This window comes from Montipora capricornis, chromosome 14, assembly GCF_036669925.1.
Source record: "Montipora capricornis isolate CH-2021 chromosome 14, ASM3666992v2, whole genome shotgun sequence".
NCBI lineage: Eukaryota > Metazoa > Cnidaria > Anthozoa > Scleractinia > Acroporidae > Montipora > Montipora capricornis.
This window is the reverse complement of record NC_090896.1, coordinates 38464586-38481748: the sequence shown is the minus strand read 5'-3', so window position 1 is coordinate 38481748 and position 17163 is coordinate 38464586. Positions and strand designations below refer to the sequence as shown.

General features: G+C 38.3%; 1 protein-coding gene across 1 annotated transcript in view; it reads right to left on the bottom strand.

The window, feature by feature from the left end:
* Positions 1 to 16829, bottom strand: part of LOC138032750 (fibrillin-1-like) — a 51200-nt gene extending 34371 nt beyond the window's left edge. The window contains exons 1-9 of the mRNA XM_068880461.1: positions 16759 to 16829; positions 13517 to 13874; positions 13281 to 13427; positions 9067 to 9189; positions 8673 to 8795; positions 6705 to 6827; positions 5182 to 5304; positions 4693 to 4815; positions 4073 to 4195 (exon numbers count right to left, since the gene is read on the bottom strand). Of these exons, the coding sequence (XP_068736562.1) occupies positions 4073 to 4195; positions 4693 to 4815; positions 5182 to 5304; positions 6705 to 6827; positions 8673 to 8795; positions 9067 to 9189; positions 13281 to 13427; positions 13517 to 13835 (1204 nt within the window). The 5' untranslated portion in view covers positions 13836 to 13874; positions 16759 to 16829. The remainder of the gene's footprint in view (positions 1 to 4072; positions 4196 to 4692; positions 4816 to 5181; positions 5305 to 6704; positions 6828 to 8672; positions 8796 to 9066; positions 9190 to 13280; positions 13428 to 13516; positions 13875 to 16758) is intronic.
* Between the last annotated feature and the right edge of the window lie 334 nt (positions 16830 to 17163).

Below are 17163 nucleotides of genomic sequence, written 5' to 3'. Positions count from 1 at the left end.
TTTTCATCGGAACTGGCGGGTGGCGCACCTCATACAGTTCGATGTAACTTGTAAATTCGGTCTAACCATGCAGTTCATTTGTCATAGTATACTAATTTGTAGTATTTTTCATCTGAACTGGCGGGTGGCACACCTCATACAGTTCGACGTAACTTGTAAATTCCGTCTAACCATACAGTTCATTTGTCATAGTATACTAATTTGTAGTATTTTTCATCAGAACTGGCGGGTGGCGCACCTCATACAGTTCGATGTAACTTGTAAATTCGATCTAACCATGCAGTTAATTTGTCATAGTATACTAATTTGTAGTATTTTTCATCTGAACTGGCGGGTGGCACACCTCATACAGTTCGACGTAACTTGTAAATTCCGTCTAACCATACAGTTCATTTGTCATAGTATACTAATTTGTAGTATTTTTCATCTGAACTGGCGGGTGGCACGCCTCATACAGTTCGATGTAAGTTGTAAATTCGATCTAACCATGCAGTTCATTTGTCATAGTATACTAATTTGTAGTATTTCTCATCTGAACTGGCGGGTGGCACACCCCATACAGTTCGATGTAACTTGTAAATTCCGTCTAACCATACAGTTCATTTGTCATAGTATACTAATTTGTAGTATTTTTCATCTGAACTGGCGGGTGGCACGCCTCATACAGTTCGATGTAACTTGTAAATTCGGTCTAACCATACAGCTCATTTGTCATAGTATACTAATTTGTAGTATTTTTCATCAGAACTGGCGGGTGGCGCACCTCATACAGTTCGATGTAACTTGTAAATTCGGTCTAACCATGCAGTTAATTTGTCATAGTATACTAATTTGTAGTATTTTTCATCTGAACTGGCGGGTGCCACAGCTCATACAGTTCGATGTAACTTGTAAATTCCGTCTAACCATACAGTTCATTTGTCATAGTATACTAATTTGTAGTATTTTTCATCTGAACTGGCGGGTGGCACGCCTCATACAGTTCGATGTAACTTGTAAATTCGGTCTAACCATGCAGTTGTAGTATTTTTCATCGGAACTGGCGGGTGGCGCACCTCATACAGTTCGATGTACCTTGTAAATTCCGTCTAACCATACAGTTCATTTGTCATGAATAGTATACTAATTTGTAGTATTTTTCATCTGAACTGGCGGGTGGCACGCCTCATACAGTTCGATGTAACTTGTAAATTCCGTCTACCACTCCAGTGCGTTTGTCCTAGTACACTAATTTGTAGTATTGTTCATCGGAACTGGCGGGTGGCGCACCTCATACAGTTCGATGTAACTTGTAAATTCGGTCTAACCATGCAGTTAATTTGTCATAGTATACTAATTTGTAGTATTTTTCATCTGAACTGGCGGGTGGCACGCCTCATACAGTTCGATGTAACTTGTAAATTCCGTCTAACCATACCGTTCATTTGTCATAGTATACTAATTTGTAGTATTTTTCATCTGAACTGGCGGGTGGCACGCCTCATACAGTTCGATGTAACTTGTAAATTCCGTCTAACCATACCGTTCATTTGTCATAGTATACTAATTTGTAGTATTTTTCATCTGAACTGGCGGGTGGCGCACCTCATACAGTTCGATGGAACTTGTAAATTCGGTCTAACCATGCAGTTGTAGTATTTTTCATCGGAACTGGCGGGTGGTGCACCTCATACAGTTCGATGTAACTTGTAAATTCGGTCTAACCATGCAGTTAATTTGTCATAGTATACTAATTTGTAGTATTTTTCATCGGAACTGGCGGGTGGCGCACCTCATACAGTTCGATGTAACTTGTAAATTCGGTCTAACCAAGCAGTTAATTTGTCATAGTATACTAATTTGTAGTATTTTTCATCGCAACTGGCGGGTGGCCCACCTCATACAGTTTGATGTAACTTGAAAAGTAGATGTACCCATGCAGGTAATCCATGTGGTTAATTTTTTTTAGTATGCTAGTATTACCCAACTGAACTGGCAGGTGAACTGTAAACCCGGAGGTAAGCCGCACCCTGACCTTACCAGCTGAAATTTACGGAAAAAAGTTTTTTGACAGAAAACAAAAGAAATCCAAAGTCTAGTCTTTAGAAGTCAAATTCATCCACTGTTCATCAAACGTTAACTCACTATTCACTAATATTGAAACGGAAAATACTTTAATGTAATTTTAGCACTTAAATGTAATGAACATCGTTTTTACCAACTTGGACATATGATTGATCATTTTCTGGTATTTGTTGACAGGAATTTCTTAAACACAGTTTTGCCATAGATTTTTTTACATTACAACAAGAATATGAGTGGAACGTTTGTAGCTTAGTACACGCAACTAGGCATAAAATTGGATGCAAAGATGGAAAACTGGCCACCAGAGGCAGCCTTTTTCAGATCTTCCCACAGATAAGCCGCGCCCATTTCTAACAACTATATTTGTAATTGGGGTAACATAAGCCAGATTTTTATACTTATTTAATAATAATGAAATCCCTTGCATATATTTTATTCCTTTGATGAATTTGTATGGGTTATCAAATAGTGATGAGTGAATTTAGGGAATAATTTCACACACGCTTTGTCCAAAATCAAATAATTTCATAAGCCTTAAGGCAAGAAAAATTATTTGATTTTGGACAAAACACAAGTGGAATTATTCCCAAGTTTCACGAGTATACATTGTACCATTTCATCAGCTATAAATCATGGTTGACAAATCGCAATCATAGGACGTGGGTTTTTTCGAAAGTGGACACCATTTTGGCACGGTAGAAAAAGTTGCCATGGTAACTGATGTTATTAATTGAATTATTTTTTGAACTTATTGCAAAAATTTTATTGTACACTTAGATTCTATTGAAAGTAATATAAACAAATGATTATTTTTAGATTTGAAATAAAAATTTATGCATTCACAAACTCTAGAACTTGTTCTTTTTTCTACGTAAAATCGACTAACCTTTCATCCATTTCACTTTTTATTAACATTTCCTGGCTTACGTCAGGTTTTAAATGCTATTATTTACAGAGATATTGTAAACATTTTGCTGAGATTTTGTGCACTAAAACACCAACATTTTAAAAACATTTCACATACTTTACCCCTCCAGTTTTACAGACATTTTATTGACATTTCCTGCCTTCTGTCAGGTTTTAAATACTTAATTTACAGAGATATTGTGAACATTTTGCTGAGATTTTGTGCACTAAAACACCAACATTTTAAAAACATTTCACATACTTTTCCCCTCCAGTTTTTTGAGGGTTTTTGTAGACATTTTATAGACATTTCATGCATTCTTCTCACTCACTTTTTACAGAGATAACACTGACATTTTATATGGATGGATTTACAGAGATTTTTTCTCCTGTAAATTTTACAGAGAAAGTAAAGAGATTTTACAGACATTTTGTACTTATCGCATAAAATCTCTGTAAATTTTTCCTTCAATTTACATAGATTTTATTGAGATTTTGTACACATTTTATGTCATCGTAAGGACGAAAATGAGTTAAATTTTACAGACTTTTTATGGAGTTACAAAATCTCTGTAAGTGTGCAAATTTACAGAGATTGTAATTTACAAAGAAAATGTGGACATTTAACAGAGATTTTACCAACTTTTTTGAAGTCTGTAAATGGTTCAAGTTTTCCAGTGCAAATGTGTGAAACGTTTGCGCTCCCCATGCAATCGCCAAACTTAAGTCAAGGAACACCAGCAAGGCAGAGCTCTACGCAGAACCGGTCCTTTCTTATTATAACTCTGATCCAACAACGACCACACATCTGCAATGCAATGCTATCCGAAGTGGATTAGGAGCCTGGCTGCGTCAGGGGGGTAAGAGCGCTGGGGAACGAATCCGTAGCCATGGCATCAAGATGATTAAGCAGATTCTCAGACATTGAGAGAGAGTGCCTGGCTGTAATATTTGGCCTTTAGACGTTCGAGGTGTATCTGCTAGGAAGACACACCATAACTGAAACCGACCACGCATTCTAGTAATTCCTAGACAAATGTCCTTAATATGTTTCCAGAGACGCTTCATATCTTAACTTGGAAATGATTATGTTTAATTTCACCTTTGCATATTTTCCCGTTACCAGTGTACCCCGGATTGCAACTGCATCGGTAAGAGCCAGGCGTATTGGTGCATGAAGCTTTTATGTGACAGACACGAGAGGGCGCAGCGCATTCATTAACATCTACAAAAAAAAAAAAGAAACAACATTAAAAACCCATTAAATGTAGTCTGTATTCACAGCCTTACTCTTTACCCTGTCCCAGGTTGTTTAATTGAATGAAAAAGGCAAAAGGAAGAAGGGAAAAAAATCCTGTTTGGTGTGACATTCAGGGAGGGGGCTAGGGGAGGGGGGTACTGAGTTAAGCGTTACGTTAACGGGATAGACGGGAGACGGGGTTGAAGAAGTGCATTCCGAGTTTGTATCTGCAAACAAAAAGCAAAAACCCTTTAGTTCCTAGTCCGAAAAAAGGCCAGTCGCAAGCCAATTAGGTACCCTCTCAAAGAGTATAGCTTAAGAAGAGAGCTTATAGCATAAGAATTTCAAATGAGAGGAAACTTGTACGGAACGTTCTACGTAAAATTACGGTTACAATTCTAGTAATTCATAGACGAATGTCATCAATATGTTTTCAGAGACGCTTTATATTTTAACTTGCAAATGATTACGTTTAATGTCACCTTTGCATATTTTCCCGTTACCAGTGTATCCTGGATTGCAAGTGCATCGGTAAGAGCCAGGCGTATTGGTGCATAAAGCGTTTATGTGACAGACACGAGAGGACGCAGCGCATTCATTAACATCTGCAACAAAAATGAAACAATATTAAGAACCCATTAAATGTAGTCTGTATTGACAGCCTTACTCTTCACCCGGTTGTTTGATTAAATGAAGAAGGCAAAAAAGAACAAGAAAAAATCCTTATTAGGTGTGACATTGAAGGAGGAAGGGGGAGGAGTACTGAGATGAAATCGAAATCGATAATTTCTTAAGCGTCCACGGGACAGACGGAGGGGGAAAAGAAGTATATTCATTTATACCTATAAACAAGACGCAAAAAAAAATTAACTGCTACTCCGAAAAGGCAAACGCAAGCCAATTCGGTACCCTCTCAAAGAGTATAGTTTTCAATCACATGACCAAAAGTGACAAAGGTGTTGTTACGTTACCAGTACAGGTTTTTCCGTTGCCAGTGTATCCAGCCTTACACGAACATTCATAAGATCCTTCGTTATTCTTGCAGATGGCGTTGAGGTGGCAGGGGGAGATTGCTGCATTACATTCGTTGAAATCTAAAACCAAAATACAACAACCATCTAACATGAAGTTAAAAAAAATACTTTTCAATTTTGGACAGAAACCATCATACTGACATCATGCTTCCACTACCAATGTTAATCCGAGTCTGAAAAGTTGAACATTTCCTCATCTTTACTCATAGAAGGCGTGTAAAGAGAGGAGTTTCACCAGGTGTTCACATAAGAAACGACATTTAGTTAATTTATTCCCTTTTAGAAATTACAGTAATATTCGATGGTAAGATCGCCGACCGAGTGGCTCAGGTGGTCAATCATCCGACCACTGTCACGGAAGGTCGCATGACAAATTAAAAAAAAGACTTAACTCCGGCCGAACCAGCACAGACATTCTTAAAAACTGATAAGAGGGTGCTACCTTTAATTTATCATTAATTATTACTTTTTACTTATTTTTTTTTACTTATTATTACTCACTTACTTACTTACTTACTTACTTACTTACTTACTTACTTACTTACTTACTTACTTACTTACTTACTTACTTACTTACTTACTTACTTACTTACTTACTTACTTACTTACTTACTTACTTACTTACTTACTTACTTACTTACTTACCTACTTACTTACTTACTTACTTACTTACTTACTTACTTACTTACTTACTTACTTACTTACTTACTTACTTACTTACTTACTTACTTACTTACTTTCTCTAAAATTGTAAATGGTTTGAACCCAGGAGTCACATCATTAAGTAAAGTACGATCGTCCGAGTGAGACAACCTGAGCGGAAGTCATCTTCAGAGTCATGTGATTTGTGTAACGTCAGTAGATACTAAAAGAACTCCCGTCGTAGATGTCATTGGTCAACTTATTCGTTATGTTATTGGTCGACTGTCAGTTGAGCCTAGATGTAATTGGCTGGGAAGACTAAACAGTGATAGGTGCGTTTCGATCCGATAAAGCGTAGGCCCTGTCTCACAACCTTTAAATACACCAATTTCCAAAATGGCCGGCGCCATTTAGATATTATTTTGTTTTTATTCAATTAGACCTTGATGCCTCGTTCAAAGCAAAATATTCTTTTAAATTTTAAGGTTAAGAACGAGGCATCCAGGGCTGATTTGAATAAAAATAAAAGAATATTTAAATGGCGGCCATTTTGGAAAAAAGGTGCATGTTCATAATCCTGTCGGACGTGAAATGACCCACACGTATTCAGTCGCAAAGTGTAAGGCGTGGAGTTTCCTTTGTTGTACTGAGCCAGAGGGGAAGTTAGAAGAATGTAAACGGTTATTTGCGTCTCCCTTATCGTATCGTGTCTTACTGTGAAAAAAGTGCGTTTCCCAAAAGGCATGCTATCCAAGAAAGTAAAGACATTGTTGAACATAAGAAATATCTAAATACTTTTCAATCGATCAACCTCGTACCGGTACAAAATTTTCCATCGCCTGTGAATCCAGCATTGCATGAACATTCATAAGATCCTTCGTTATTATGGCATTCAGCTTTGACATGACAAGGCGAAGGCGCTGCTCTGCATTCGTTGATATCTACCAGACAAATGGAATAACGTTACATGAGGAACAGTATTGGAGAAGCTCCTCAGTATATTAGAGAAGTTTAAGATTTCACTATTTTTAAACAAAATCTGTCTCATTGTATTATTGTTGTCTTAAGTATTGAGAAGCCTTTTAAAGTCTTTTAATACCAAATATATTTAATTAGCTAATAAACTGCTGTGGCATAGCAGTGATCCTCGAAATTAACTGGACAATTTAAGCAATTGTCTCTTAGTGAGACTTGAAAAATCCAAGTGGCTTCAACGGATTCGAGCCCATGACCTCTGGAATTGATTATACCAACTGAACTATGAAGCCACCACTCAGTTGATGCCACAAATTGATATGTTCCCGTCTGCTTGGCTTCATAGCTCAGTTGGTGGTGGAGCATTGCACGGGCATCGCAGAGGTTATGGGTTTGAAACCCGGTGAAGCCGCCTGAAATTTTCAAGTGTTTATAAAAGACAATTGCTTAAATTAGTCAGATAATTGCGAGGGACACTTCTACTTCTCGGCTATAACCCTCAGTTAAACATTCCTTTCAGTGTCAACTTTATTAAGACAGGGACACCGTACAAAAATCAAATCAAATCAGATTAACGCACCCCATGACAAAACTTGGTTTTTGAGGAGAGGGAAAACCCGAAGTACCCGGAGAAAAGCCTCTGGAAGCGGAGCTGAGAACCAACAACCTAATCCCACATATGACGCCGAGTCTGGGAATCGAAACTGACCGGGTCACATTTGTGGCGTCCAACCACAGTGGTGAGAGGCTAGTGCTCTCATCAATGCGCCATCTTACTTTTTATCTTATTCTAGACAACAAAAATCAGTTTAGACAGCAAATATTCTAGACAGGAAATATATCTTAAGAAAGAGGGAAGAAGTAAGTTGATGGCATTTGTTAATACTTCCTTGATGACTAGGAAATGACGCTAATTAGAGATCATGAGCGTATAAAAGGACTCACGTAAAAACAGCCTTAGATCACCCCCGAACCAGAATACCATTACCCGGAGCTACTATATGTATTGTACGCTTGAGTCAACTCTTTAATTCCCGTATCTTTCTATTTTTGGAACTACTGTATTTTAAAGTATGTGACTCATGTGACCGAAAACATAAGTAAATAGGTTTAAATACGTCATAGGTCTCTCATGATTGGCTATTGTGAAAACACCAACTAAAGCCCCCCAGGGAGGTGTTTCTAAAAATAAAAAGATATGGGAAAGGGTTGACTCAGAGGGTTAATATGGAAGATGAAGGCTCTGGCCATGGGTGATTGGCTCCTGCCCGGAACAAAACGCAAGGCAAGACGTCGGGTCAGGAAGGTATTTTTGCGCGGTTTACTGAAGGGAATATACGGGAAAAGCAGATCTTAACAAGTTTTATTGAAATCCAAAACGAAAATTTGGGGTAACCACGCATTTTTCGAAGATATTCAATCACCAATACTTGTAAAAAGCTTTAAAATACAAAGCACTGTATGGCGTTCTGTTCCAAATTAAAACTTAATTATCCCTGAAAAATGCGCGGTAACCCCCAATTTCCTTTTTGGATGCCAAGAGCACTTGCTAAGTTCTGATTTCTCCGCAGAGTTTTAAACCGCGCAAAAATATCCCTGTATTAATAAGTGCCACCCATTGGAAATCTGAGTATCTCGAGATGCGCAGAACGTATGCGCAATAATAATAGTAGGCACCGTCCTTAAATCGTAACACTTTAAGTTGCATTAATTTTAAGCCAGAGTAGCGTGAAAACTATATGTTTGATTGTCCAACTGGCTGCTTTGTGAACGGTTATGTGAACTGTTATCTACTTCCTTCTAGAGTTTACCTTTGCATGTTTTTCCATCACCAGCGTATCCCAGCTTGCACGCACAATGGTAAGAGCCAAAGGTATTGTTGCATAATGCGTTTACATCACAAACGGGAAAGGAAGCACTGCATTCATCAAAATCTAAAAATGAATAAAAACGAGAACTTTAAGAGACTTTAAAATACTTTGTGAATTACTATCCGTCATCCGTAAGATAACTTCCAATAAAAATACACGCCAATAAGGTTTTTTTATGGAATCTGACTCCGACTAGCTACTGTGCTGACCGAGTCTTTAAAAACCGCATTTCAAAATCGCGCTGACTGAAGCCCTTACTCTATTATTTTCGTGCAACGTTTTCCCTTCTTATTTTTGAAAAAAAAAGCTTATTTGAACTTTATCTTTAAATTACCTCTGCAGATTTTTCCGTCCCCAGCGTATCCGGGATTGCACTTGCACCGGTAGGAACCAAGAGTGTTGTTGCATGTAGCATTTACATGACACACAGGTGAAGAAGCGGTGCATTCATCAACATCTACAACATAAAGGAACAACTTCAACCACCATTATTAGAATGAAGTCGATCTCCAACCTGCCCCTGAGCTTTGCTTAAAATCCAACAGGATAAGGAAAGCGAAATTAAAAGAAGTAGGTAGTTTTGGTTCAATAGAACCAGGAACTGAAAGAGAAGAAAGTGGTAAAAAACGAGACAGTTAAAGGGGTATATACAGAAGAAAAAATGAAATTCTGGATGAGGTTAAAAGAAGAAAAAGAAACTTAAAAAGATGAGGGGGATGGCAATGCAGATGAGGTGGGTGTCAGAGGAATTTTTTCACGGTCAGTGAGAACGTTCAGCGATTCCGAATCAACGGTCGAGAAGGTAATAAAAATGCCTTTGGTCGCATGACCACAGAACCTTATTTCCATGTCATCAAATTGGGACAGAATTTGCCTAGTTCGATGATTGGACGTTACGTTCGAGGGAGTTTCTGATTGGACAGATCGAAAAACTGGTTCTCAACAGATGTTACGACAAGTAGTGTTGCGTGACCTCGGCCCGAGAGGAAAATGCTAAACTTCTTGCGATGGTCCGTTTGCCGGCAGCACTAAAAGCCATATTCCGGACTCCAGAAAGCAGAAATATCCGCTGTGTTTTCGCAGTTTGAGCATACCGTGGCTTCAGAATGATGTAATTTCATGACACGCAAAATGCCCAAAAAGTAGAACGAAACATTCCAATAACCACTTAAAACTGTTAAACAACATGAAAGAAATGAAGAAAAGGGAAAGAGAAGCATGGATGGACAGAGATGACCAAGATTGAAAAGGATTGCATTTGGGTAATGTTGAAAACAATCGGCCCCGGCCGACGTTTTTCAAGTTTATGGCAAATCGCCTGGATAAAACTGGTCGCTTTTGCTCAGAATTACATGGGTGTGATTGAACGATAATTTTATCAGTAAAGGAATTCCGCATTACCATTTTCGAGTTTTAAACTCGAGATGAACGAAAGATTTCCCCTAAACACCCTAAAATAACGTGACCGCTTAGCTCGTTTAAAATCTCTTATTTTGGAGGCTGCACAAACAGCTTTAACATAATCAAAGGAAAGAAAGGCGATAAAACACAACTTTGTTTATTTAATAAATTTCAAACATTATTACTTTAACGTAAATAAATCAATCTTACGCACCTAAAATCAATAAATCGTTAAAAGTGCTCCAAAATTATTAAAGCTGTTGAAATGAATAGCGATTATACTGTAATCGAGGTTGCCTATTTACCGTTAGGATTTCGAGTTGTATTTTCGAGTTAGGTTTTCGAGATGGATTTTTGAATAGGATTTCGAGTTAGACTTCGAACAACAAGAACAGACGCGACATACAAAAAGTTTTCGCAAAAGTTGTCAAATTGTTCGAAAGATCCATTTAAACCAGGAATCTCATTTCTCTAGTTTCACGACTCTTCGCTTTGTCTCGTCTGGGAATGATACCACAAGGAAAGCACTGGCTCCCGTCTCATCACCGGAACTTAGCCCTGTCGGCCAGGGTTCATGCTTAGATGGATGACCTGAGGAAAGCGCCGTGATGTGGGTGATTCTTTTTTCTTTTTACTTTTTCATGATTATAAAATAATTCGGTGAAATTGCAGTCCCTGTTTTTCATTCTGCCAGTTTCTTTTTAACTCAGCTAAGGTCGAGTATATATGCTATATAAAGAAATTAAACTGTGTTATTATAGTGTCCCCCTAACTAACAAATGAAAGCTAACCGCAGAGTGGATTTTCAAGTTGGATTCTAATTCTTTGTCCAAGAAATTTCCAGTTAGCAATTTGTGCCAAGCCGCAGAATGCCCAACATTCTCACACATGTACCGGTTTCACTAGCAGCTATAGTACAGAGAACCAATACCACTGAGCAACTGATGAGATACATATAGAGGATCGCAACAATGGTCTTGCCTGAACAAAGCCATCTAAAGTGGCATAAAGGGCTCCTGTTCCAAGAAACACATTCTCTGCAACAACAAACACTCTAAAAATAAACTAATAGCTTTACAACCAAAGCTTCAAGAGTCTCTGGTAACGCTAGACAAAGATAAATATTCCTGACAACAAACAACACATCTGGCAATAATATCAATATGCCGGGTCCGGCGTCACATATGTAATGCAAGCTATATACATCTTCACTGAAAATGTTAGAGCTTGTCCTTCCAGATCCAATTTTCCTGGAGAGCTAAATCATATCTTGAAAGTTTAAATGAGCCCAGAGCGAGCTGCACGGGAAAAACGCATCATTAAACAGAGAGGTATCAAACTCAAAGGAATACCACGCAGACTCATGACATCCATACAAATGCAGGCGGCTACAATGCTATGGCCCTTTTTAAAAATAATAAAAGCCTCTAAATATAACAGTATATTGCGCCTAATAAGAAGCAAAATAGGTCAGAGGATTGAATACATAAAGAAATTCAAATGAACAACGTCACGAAGGCCGTATACAAAACATGAACCCCAGGTCTATGGACCACCTCTCTGGACCCAGTTCATGGATCCATTCAAGGACGCGGTACATGGACTACCCTTGTGCCCCACCCCTCATTTTGTAAAGTTACATGCAGAAAAATCTTAAGACGAAAGAGGGAAGTGATCCTCACACTTTTTGTAGACTCCTGAAAATTTGAGTTGGCTCCAACGCAGGTCATGGGCTCCTGCTCCTACTGAATTCGAACCTATGACCTCTGCGATGCTAATGCCATCCGCTCTACCAACTGAGCTATGAAGCCACTCAGTTTGGGGCAGGTCATTTTGTTGGGCTCATTTGTTCCAGTGAAGGACTCGATTAATGAAATTAACGAGTAATTTGAAGTGCAGGTTATAGAGAAATCCCTATAAAGCTATCAAATAGGGGGTATAGGTGTCTATAACAGACAGTTGCTTGAATCAGTAGCCCATAACGAACAACAGCTCTATATCCGTGTCACGTCTTTTTCACAGACTGCGATTTATTTTTGGGTAGAATTTCCCATGAATTAAACTCCCTCAGGAGCTCGATGACCAATCACAAGAAACTAACTTGTTGTTCGCTCCTAGTAATCCATGGTCTCCCGTTAATTTGTCCATATAAATGCATGGATCGCTTCTCTCTTTCATCTGAAGAATGTAAATTTTAAGTTAACAAAATGAGGGGTGGTTCACATGGATAGTATATGGACCAAGTCCATGAAGGGGTCCATGGACCCGGTCCACAGGGGTGGTCTATGATGGGTGGAGCTGGGGTCCATGTTTTAGATACGTCCCGTCACGAACGTAGGAGTCGCGTATGCCTGTCAAAACCATTTAACTTCCAACTCGAAATCCGACAGGAAAACCCAACTCGAAATCCAACTCGAAAATTCAACTCGAAATACAACTCAAAATCCTAAGATCCTCTTTACAAGGAGGTAGGGTAACCCTACTGCTAGGGTTACCCTAGGGCCAGGGTAACCCTAGCTGCCTTGTAAACACATCGATGAAAAAAGAGAAGAAATGGTTGAGCGCTAGGGTAACTCTCTTGCTAGGGTAACCCTAGGGTTACCCTCCCTCCTTGTAAACAGGGCCTAACTCGGAGAATAGCCTGTTTCACTGTAATCATAATTTTCAGGAATGCTTCTTTAATGATGCGTGTCATTGCGTCCCGTGGGAAGTAGTCTCAGCTTGGCGGCCAAAACTGGTTTGACGAGAAATCTGAACTGTCTCTGCCCATGGAAATGACGTCCTGGGGTCGTGCGACCAGAGGCTTTTTTTTTCGGCCTCGACCGTTGATTTGGAGTCGCTGAGCTTTCTCTTTGACCTTGACAAAAAATATTCCTCTGGCACTCAGGGTAGCTAAAGATGGAAATATTGCTAAGATAAAGGTCATAAAGATGTAAATAAGGATGAAGGGAATGGGGGTGGTGGAAGAAGGAATTCTAATAAACATTGGGATAAGGATTAAGATGTAAATGTACCAGTAGATAAAAATGAAGATGGGGTTTCAGATGGAGACGGATGAAGATGAGAATGTATATAAACTCTGACGTGGGGATAAAGATTAAAAAGCAGACGGAGAAACAGATGAAAGAAATTTGAAGTTATTCTTACCTTCGGTTTTCATATCGCAAAATGCAAGTACTGGAATCCCTGGTTTTATTGAAGACATCCAGTATTTGCCGTTGGGCGCTCTTCCTTCACTCATCTTAATTTCCTTGCAGGTTTCAGCTGCTAGTTCCGAGATGGAGCCTAGTGGGGCTGAAATTCGGAAACTGGTATTATTTCTTTATCTTTGATCTAGCGGTCTTTTGCATGGAAAAAAACCTTGTTAAATTCCATGCACTTACCTCTGTTTATGTATTTTCTGAAATAATATCTGTCTGCATCTGGAATAAAATCCTCCGGTCTGGCTTCCTTGGTGCGATCGCTGAATTCGCACATATGGAGAGACATCACAAAGTTGAAGCTTTGGCATCGATCATCCTTGAGGCAGACCGAAAGGCAATGAAGTCCAATATTGGCCATCATTGTTTGATAGACGTGTCCTTGCAACATCCATCCCAAGATGGACTCCTCAGATCCAAATGCAGGACATTGTTGAGACCGTGTTTTATCGACAATTTGGCAAATGGCAATAAAAACCAAGAGCACGGAAAAAGTTTTCATTTTCTTTGCGACAAGAGCTGTACAGCGTTTTCCAGACAACTAAAAAAGAGTAAAAATGCACAGCTATAAGGTCAAAAGATTTTTTTTCTAATGACTAGTAGTTCTGATATATGCATTGATGGGTTTCGTTCGTTAGTATCTATAACTATATGCCGTATGGGTAACATAACCCGGTAACTTTTTATTCCCGCATTTGAAAGTAACTCGATAATAACTAAAAAAGATGTTTCGTTTCCAAGTATAAATTAATATAACTATTGATTTCAGTTTCCCAATTTAGTTCATCACTCAATTTGATGATGCAATTTCAGGGGTTTCAATAAGCACCGACGGCCGACGAAAAGCGTCGGCTGCGTCGCTCAGAGAAGTCGGCTACTTTTTACTCTACATTGAATTAATTGAAGGATTCCTTCAAACCTGAAGTAAAATTCATTTTTGATCGACTTGAATGTACCTTTTTTAACCTCAATTTCAAAATAATTATCAGGTTTGATATTGCCATCTTTGAGCTACAGTGCACGGCTATAACTTTTTTCCGCATTTTTGCCTAGACCAACCGTCACATTTTTTATGTAATTCAATTACGTTTAGTTACGTTTCCAAACATATCAAGACGTTTAATGTAAAACAGGTTGTTATTGAGTAATCTTTACATCAAGACTTGTTTTCCAAAAACAGTAAATTTTTCCGTTAGTTTCATCGGTTAAGCCTTTTCGTTTGTTCAGATTAAAATGACATATTCTTATCGTTCGACAGAAATGATTTCTCATGTTAAGAAATGTTGAAATTTGCGCTTGAAAAAACGCGCAAAAGAGGTTTGCCGTTCCCGGCAGGTTGAAATTGATAGTAATGATGACATGAAGTTGTCGAAACATGATATAACGTTAAAAATCGTTAATTTTCCTTTTGAAATGGTTTTCCAAATCTTTCTTTGCTGGAAATTATCAAAAGAATGCGCTTAATTGCACACTCAGTGTCTCTGTTGATTAGAAATCTTCCTTCATCTTTGTACTCAATTTGGTGCCCAGAACGCTGGAAATCACATTTCAGAGCTTCCAGATTTCACAATCGTCTGGGGGAGCATGCCCCCCAGACCCCCCTAGATGAAGGGGCCTAACGGCGCCCTCTTGATACAGTCGGCTACTAGACTCAAACCAGCTGCCTACTTCAAATTTTATTGAAACTCCTGCAATTTCCAGCAAGCACAAGGAGTTGTTCTTATTACACCGAGCATGGTATCGGTTAAACTAAATTACGTTATATACAAACAAACTTATATGTTATGTATGCACGACCAATCAGAGAAGACAGGTAGTACATCGAAATTCGATAAATAAAAAGCACTAGTTTCCTAAAGATAGATAAGAGCTCTATTGAATATTTATCCCAAATGCAACTCAGTTTCAGTCGACAATCGATTTTGTCAATATTTAGAATACATTATTTGTTGGTGGAAATCCTAGCCGGTTTATTTAAACAGGAAGATAATAGCCAGGTTTAATAGTTTGTGCATATTCTAGCTATATATCACGCACGCACGAGAATGTATTTTTCAAACACATCTTCAGATCTGTAAATAATTATGGATGCTTTTTCTTCATCCATTTCAAAATTCGTGAAAGTATTCACTTGTTTACATGAAAAAACATTAGAATACTCGGAAGGTACAACATGTCGATCCCATCAAATAATTCTAAGATGTTATCTCGCGACTGAAAGTGAATCTGTTTCGAAGTATACTGGGTTGTAAATATTTACTGTCTCCTGACATACTCAGGGGCACTCAAGACGTTTAAATTTCTCTAATTTACAATTTCGCAAGGTTCTGGTGACCAATGAAATTATGAATAATAAATGATTAACATACTAATCCAAGGGCCGCAGAGAAAGAGGGGCTGGGGGTGAGTGCTGTAGCCCAACCTTTTTTTCCTACGGTGTTGTTTTATCCTATTAACCCCTGTAGTCTATTATACTTCGGTCATTTTATTAGGTTATTATTACTTCCAAAAATTTTAGGCCGAAAAACCGTCAACCGCGCATTTCCACCTAATGTAATAAATACTTAACATCCATCATATTCTGTTTTTTTTTTCGTTCAACCGCCACTGGAATAATCTCGTTAGCAATATTTATAAGCCGAATTTTTAGATAAACAGATAGTACTGAGACTTGTCAATTGCAACCTTTTGAATTAAGGTTCACATCAGGAGTGTCACAAAAAGCAATGATAATTTTCATTTTGCATTGACGCCTTTTACCGTAAAAGATTCTTATCAGCTGCAAAATCCAGGTGCGAGTAGTATTCGCGCTGCTCACAATTCTTTAAATGAAGTATCATATCGACTGAACGTACGAGGACAAAGGGCGAGATCGTAGTACTTCATGGAACTTAATTAAAAAATTAAGGGCTGGTCTTTACTTGCGAGGCTAGCACGTTGTTACTGAAGCAATATATACAGAGTAGGAAGTATTTCTATCACGTTTTGTTCGAAAAAAAAATGTGCTAATTAACAACAATATTCCCTTTTGCGTCTGGAGGCCCTACTCGTCCGTTTAATCTTTTTTTTTTCTTAATTTTCCACTGTGCTCGAGTTTAAAAATGTCAAATGTAAAACGTGGCCATTCGACGAAAACAGTCCAAATTTTTCACCAAACATGAACACCGTTCGTACCAATCTTATTCCTGTGAAAATGGCATACATCTTACATGCCAAACATCTTGAATCTTGAAACGATTAGAATGTATTCTTACAAGTTATCAGGAATTTATAGATGACGTTCTCTGAGCTGTCGCCTTTGCTCTTAAGCTCCCTATGGAAGTCTTGACTGACAAACTGGCTCATTTCAACGGTGGTATACACAGTCACACCATATACCTTATTCCTGAATCTTCTTATTCATTCTAACGTAAATATCTACATACCTTTATTGCTTTCGCCAGATTTTCTTACACTCGATCGTTAAACGCTGTCTGAAGAGTGCCTCTTGTTAAGCTCTAAAGGGCGTTTAATTAATTTTTTATTCAAGTTTAAATTTTTCATGAACCCTGAAAACACTTTTAGTATCAAATTAAATGTTTCGCAATTTCTTCATTTTCCGTGTTTGCCTCTTTTTGTGTGAAAAATGTCGTGATGCTACCTTTCAGGTTATGATTGCCTGATTTGAAGCCTTAGAGGAAGACTCAGTGCGAATCTATAAATTATGGGATTAGCAACTATTGATCATAGCCAGAATTAGCACACCGAGATTTGCAAAATCCCCAAGTTTGGGGTTAATCGAGATAATTTTGACTGAGATACAGCCATTTAAATACGTCAAATTTTACAAA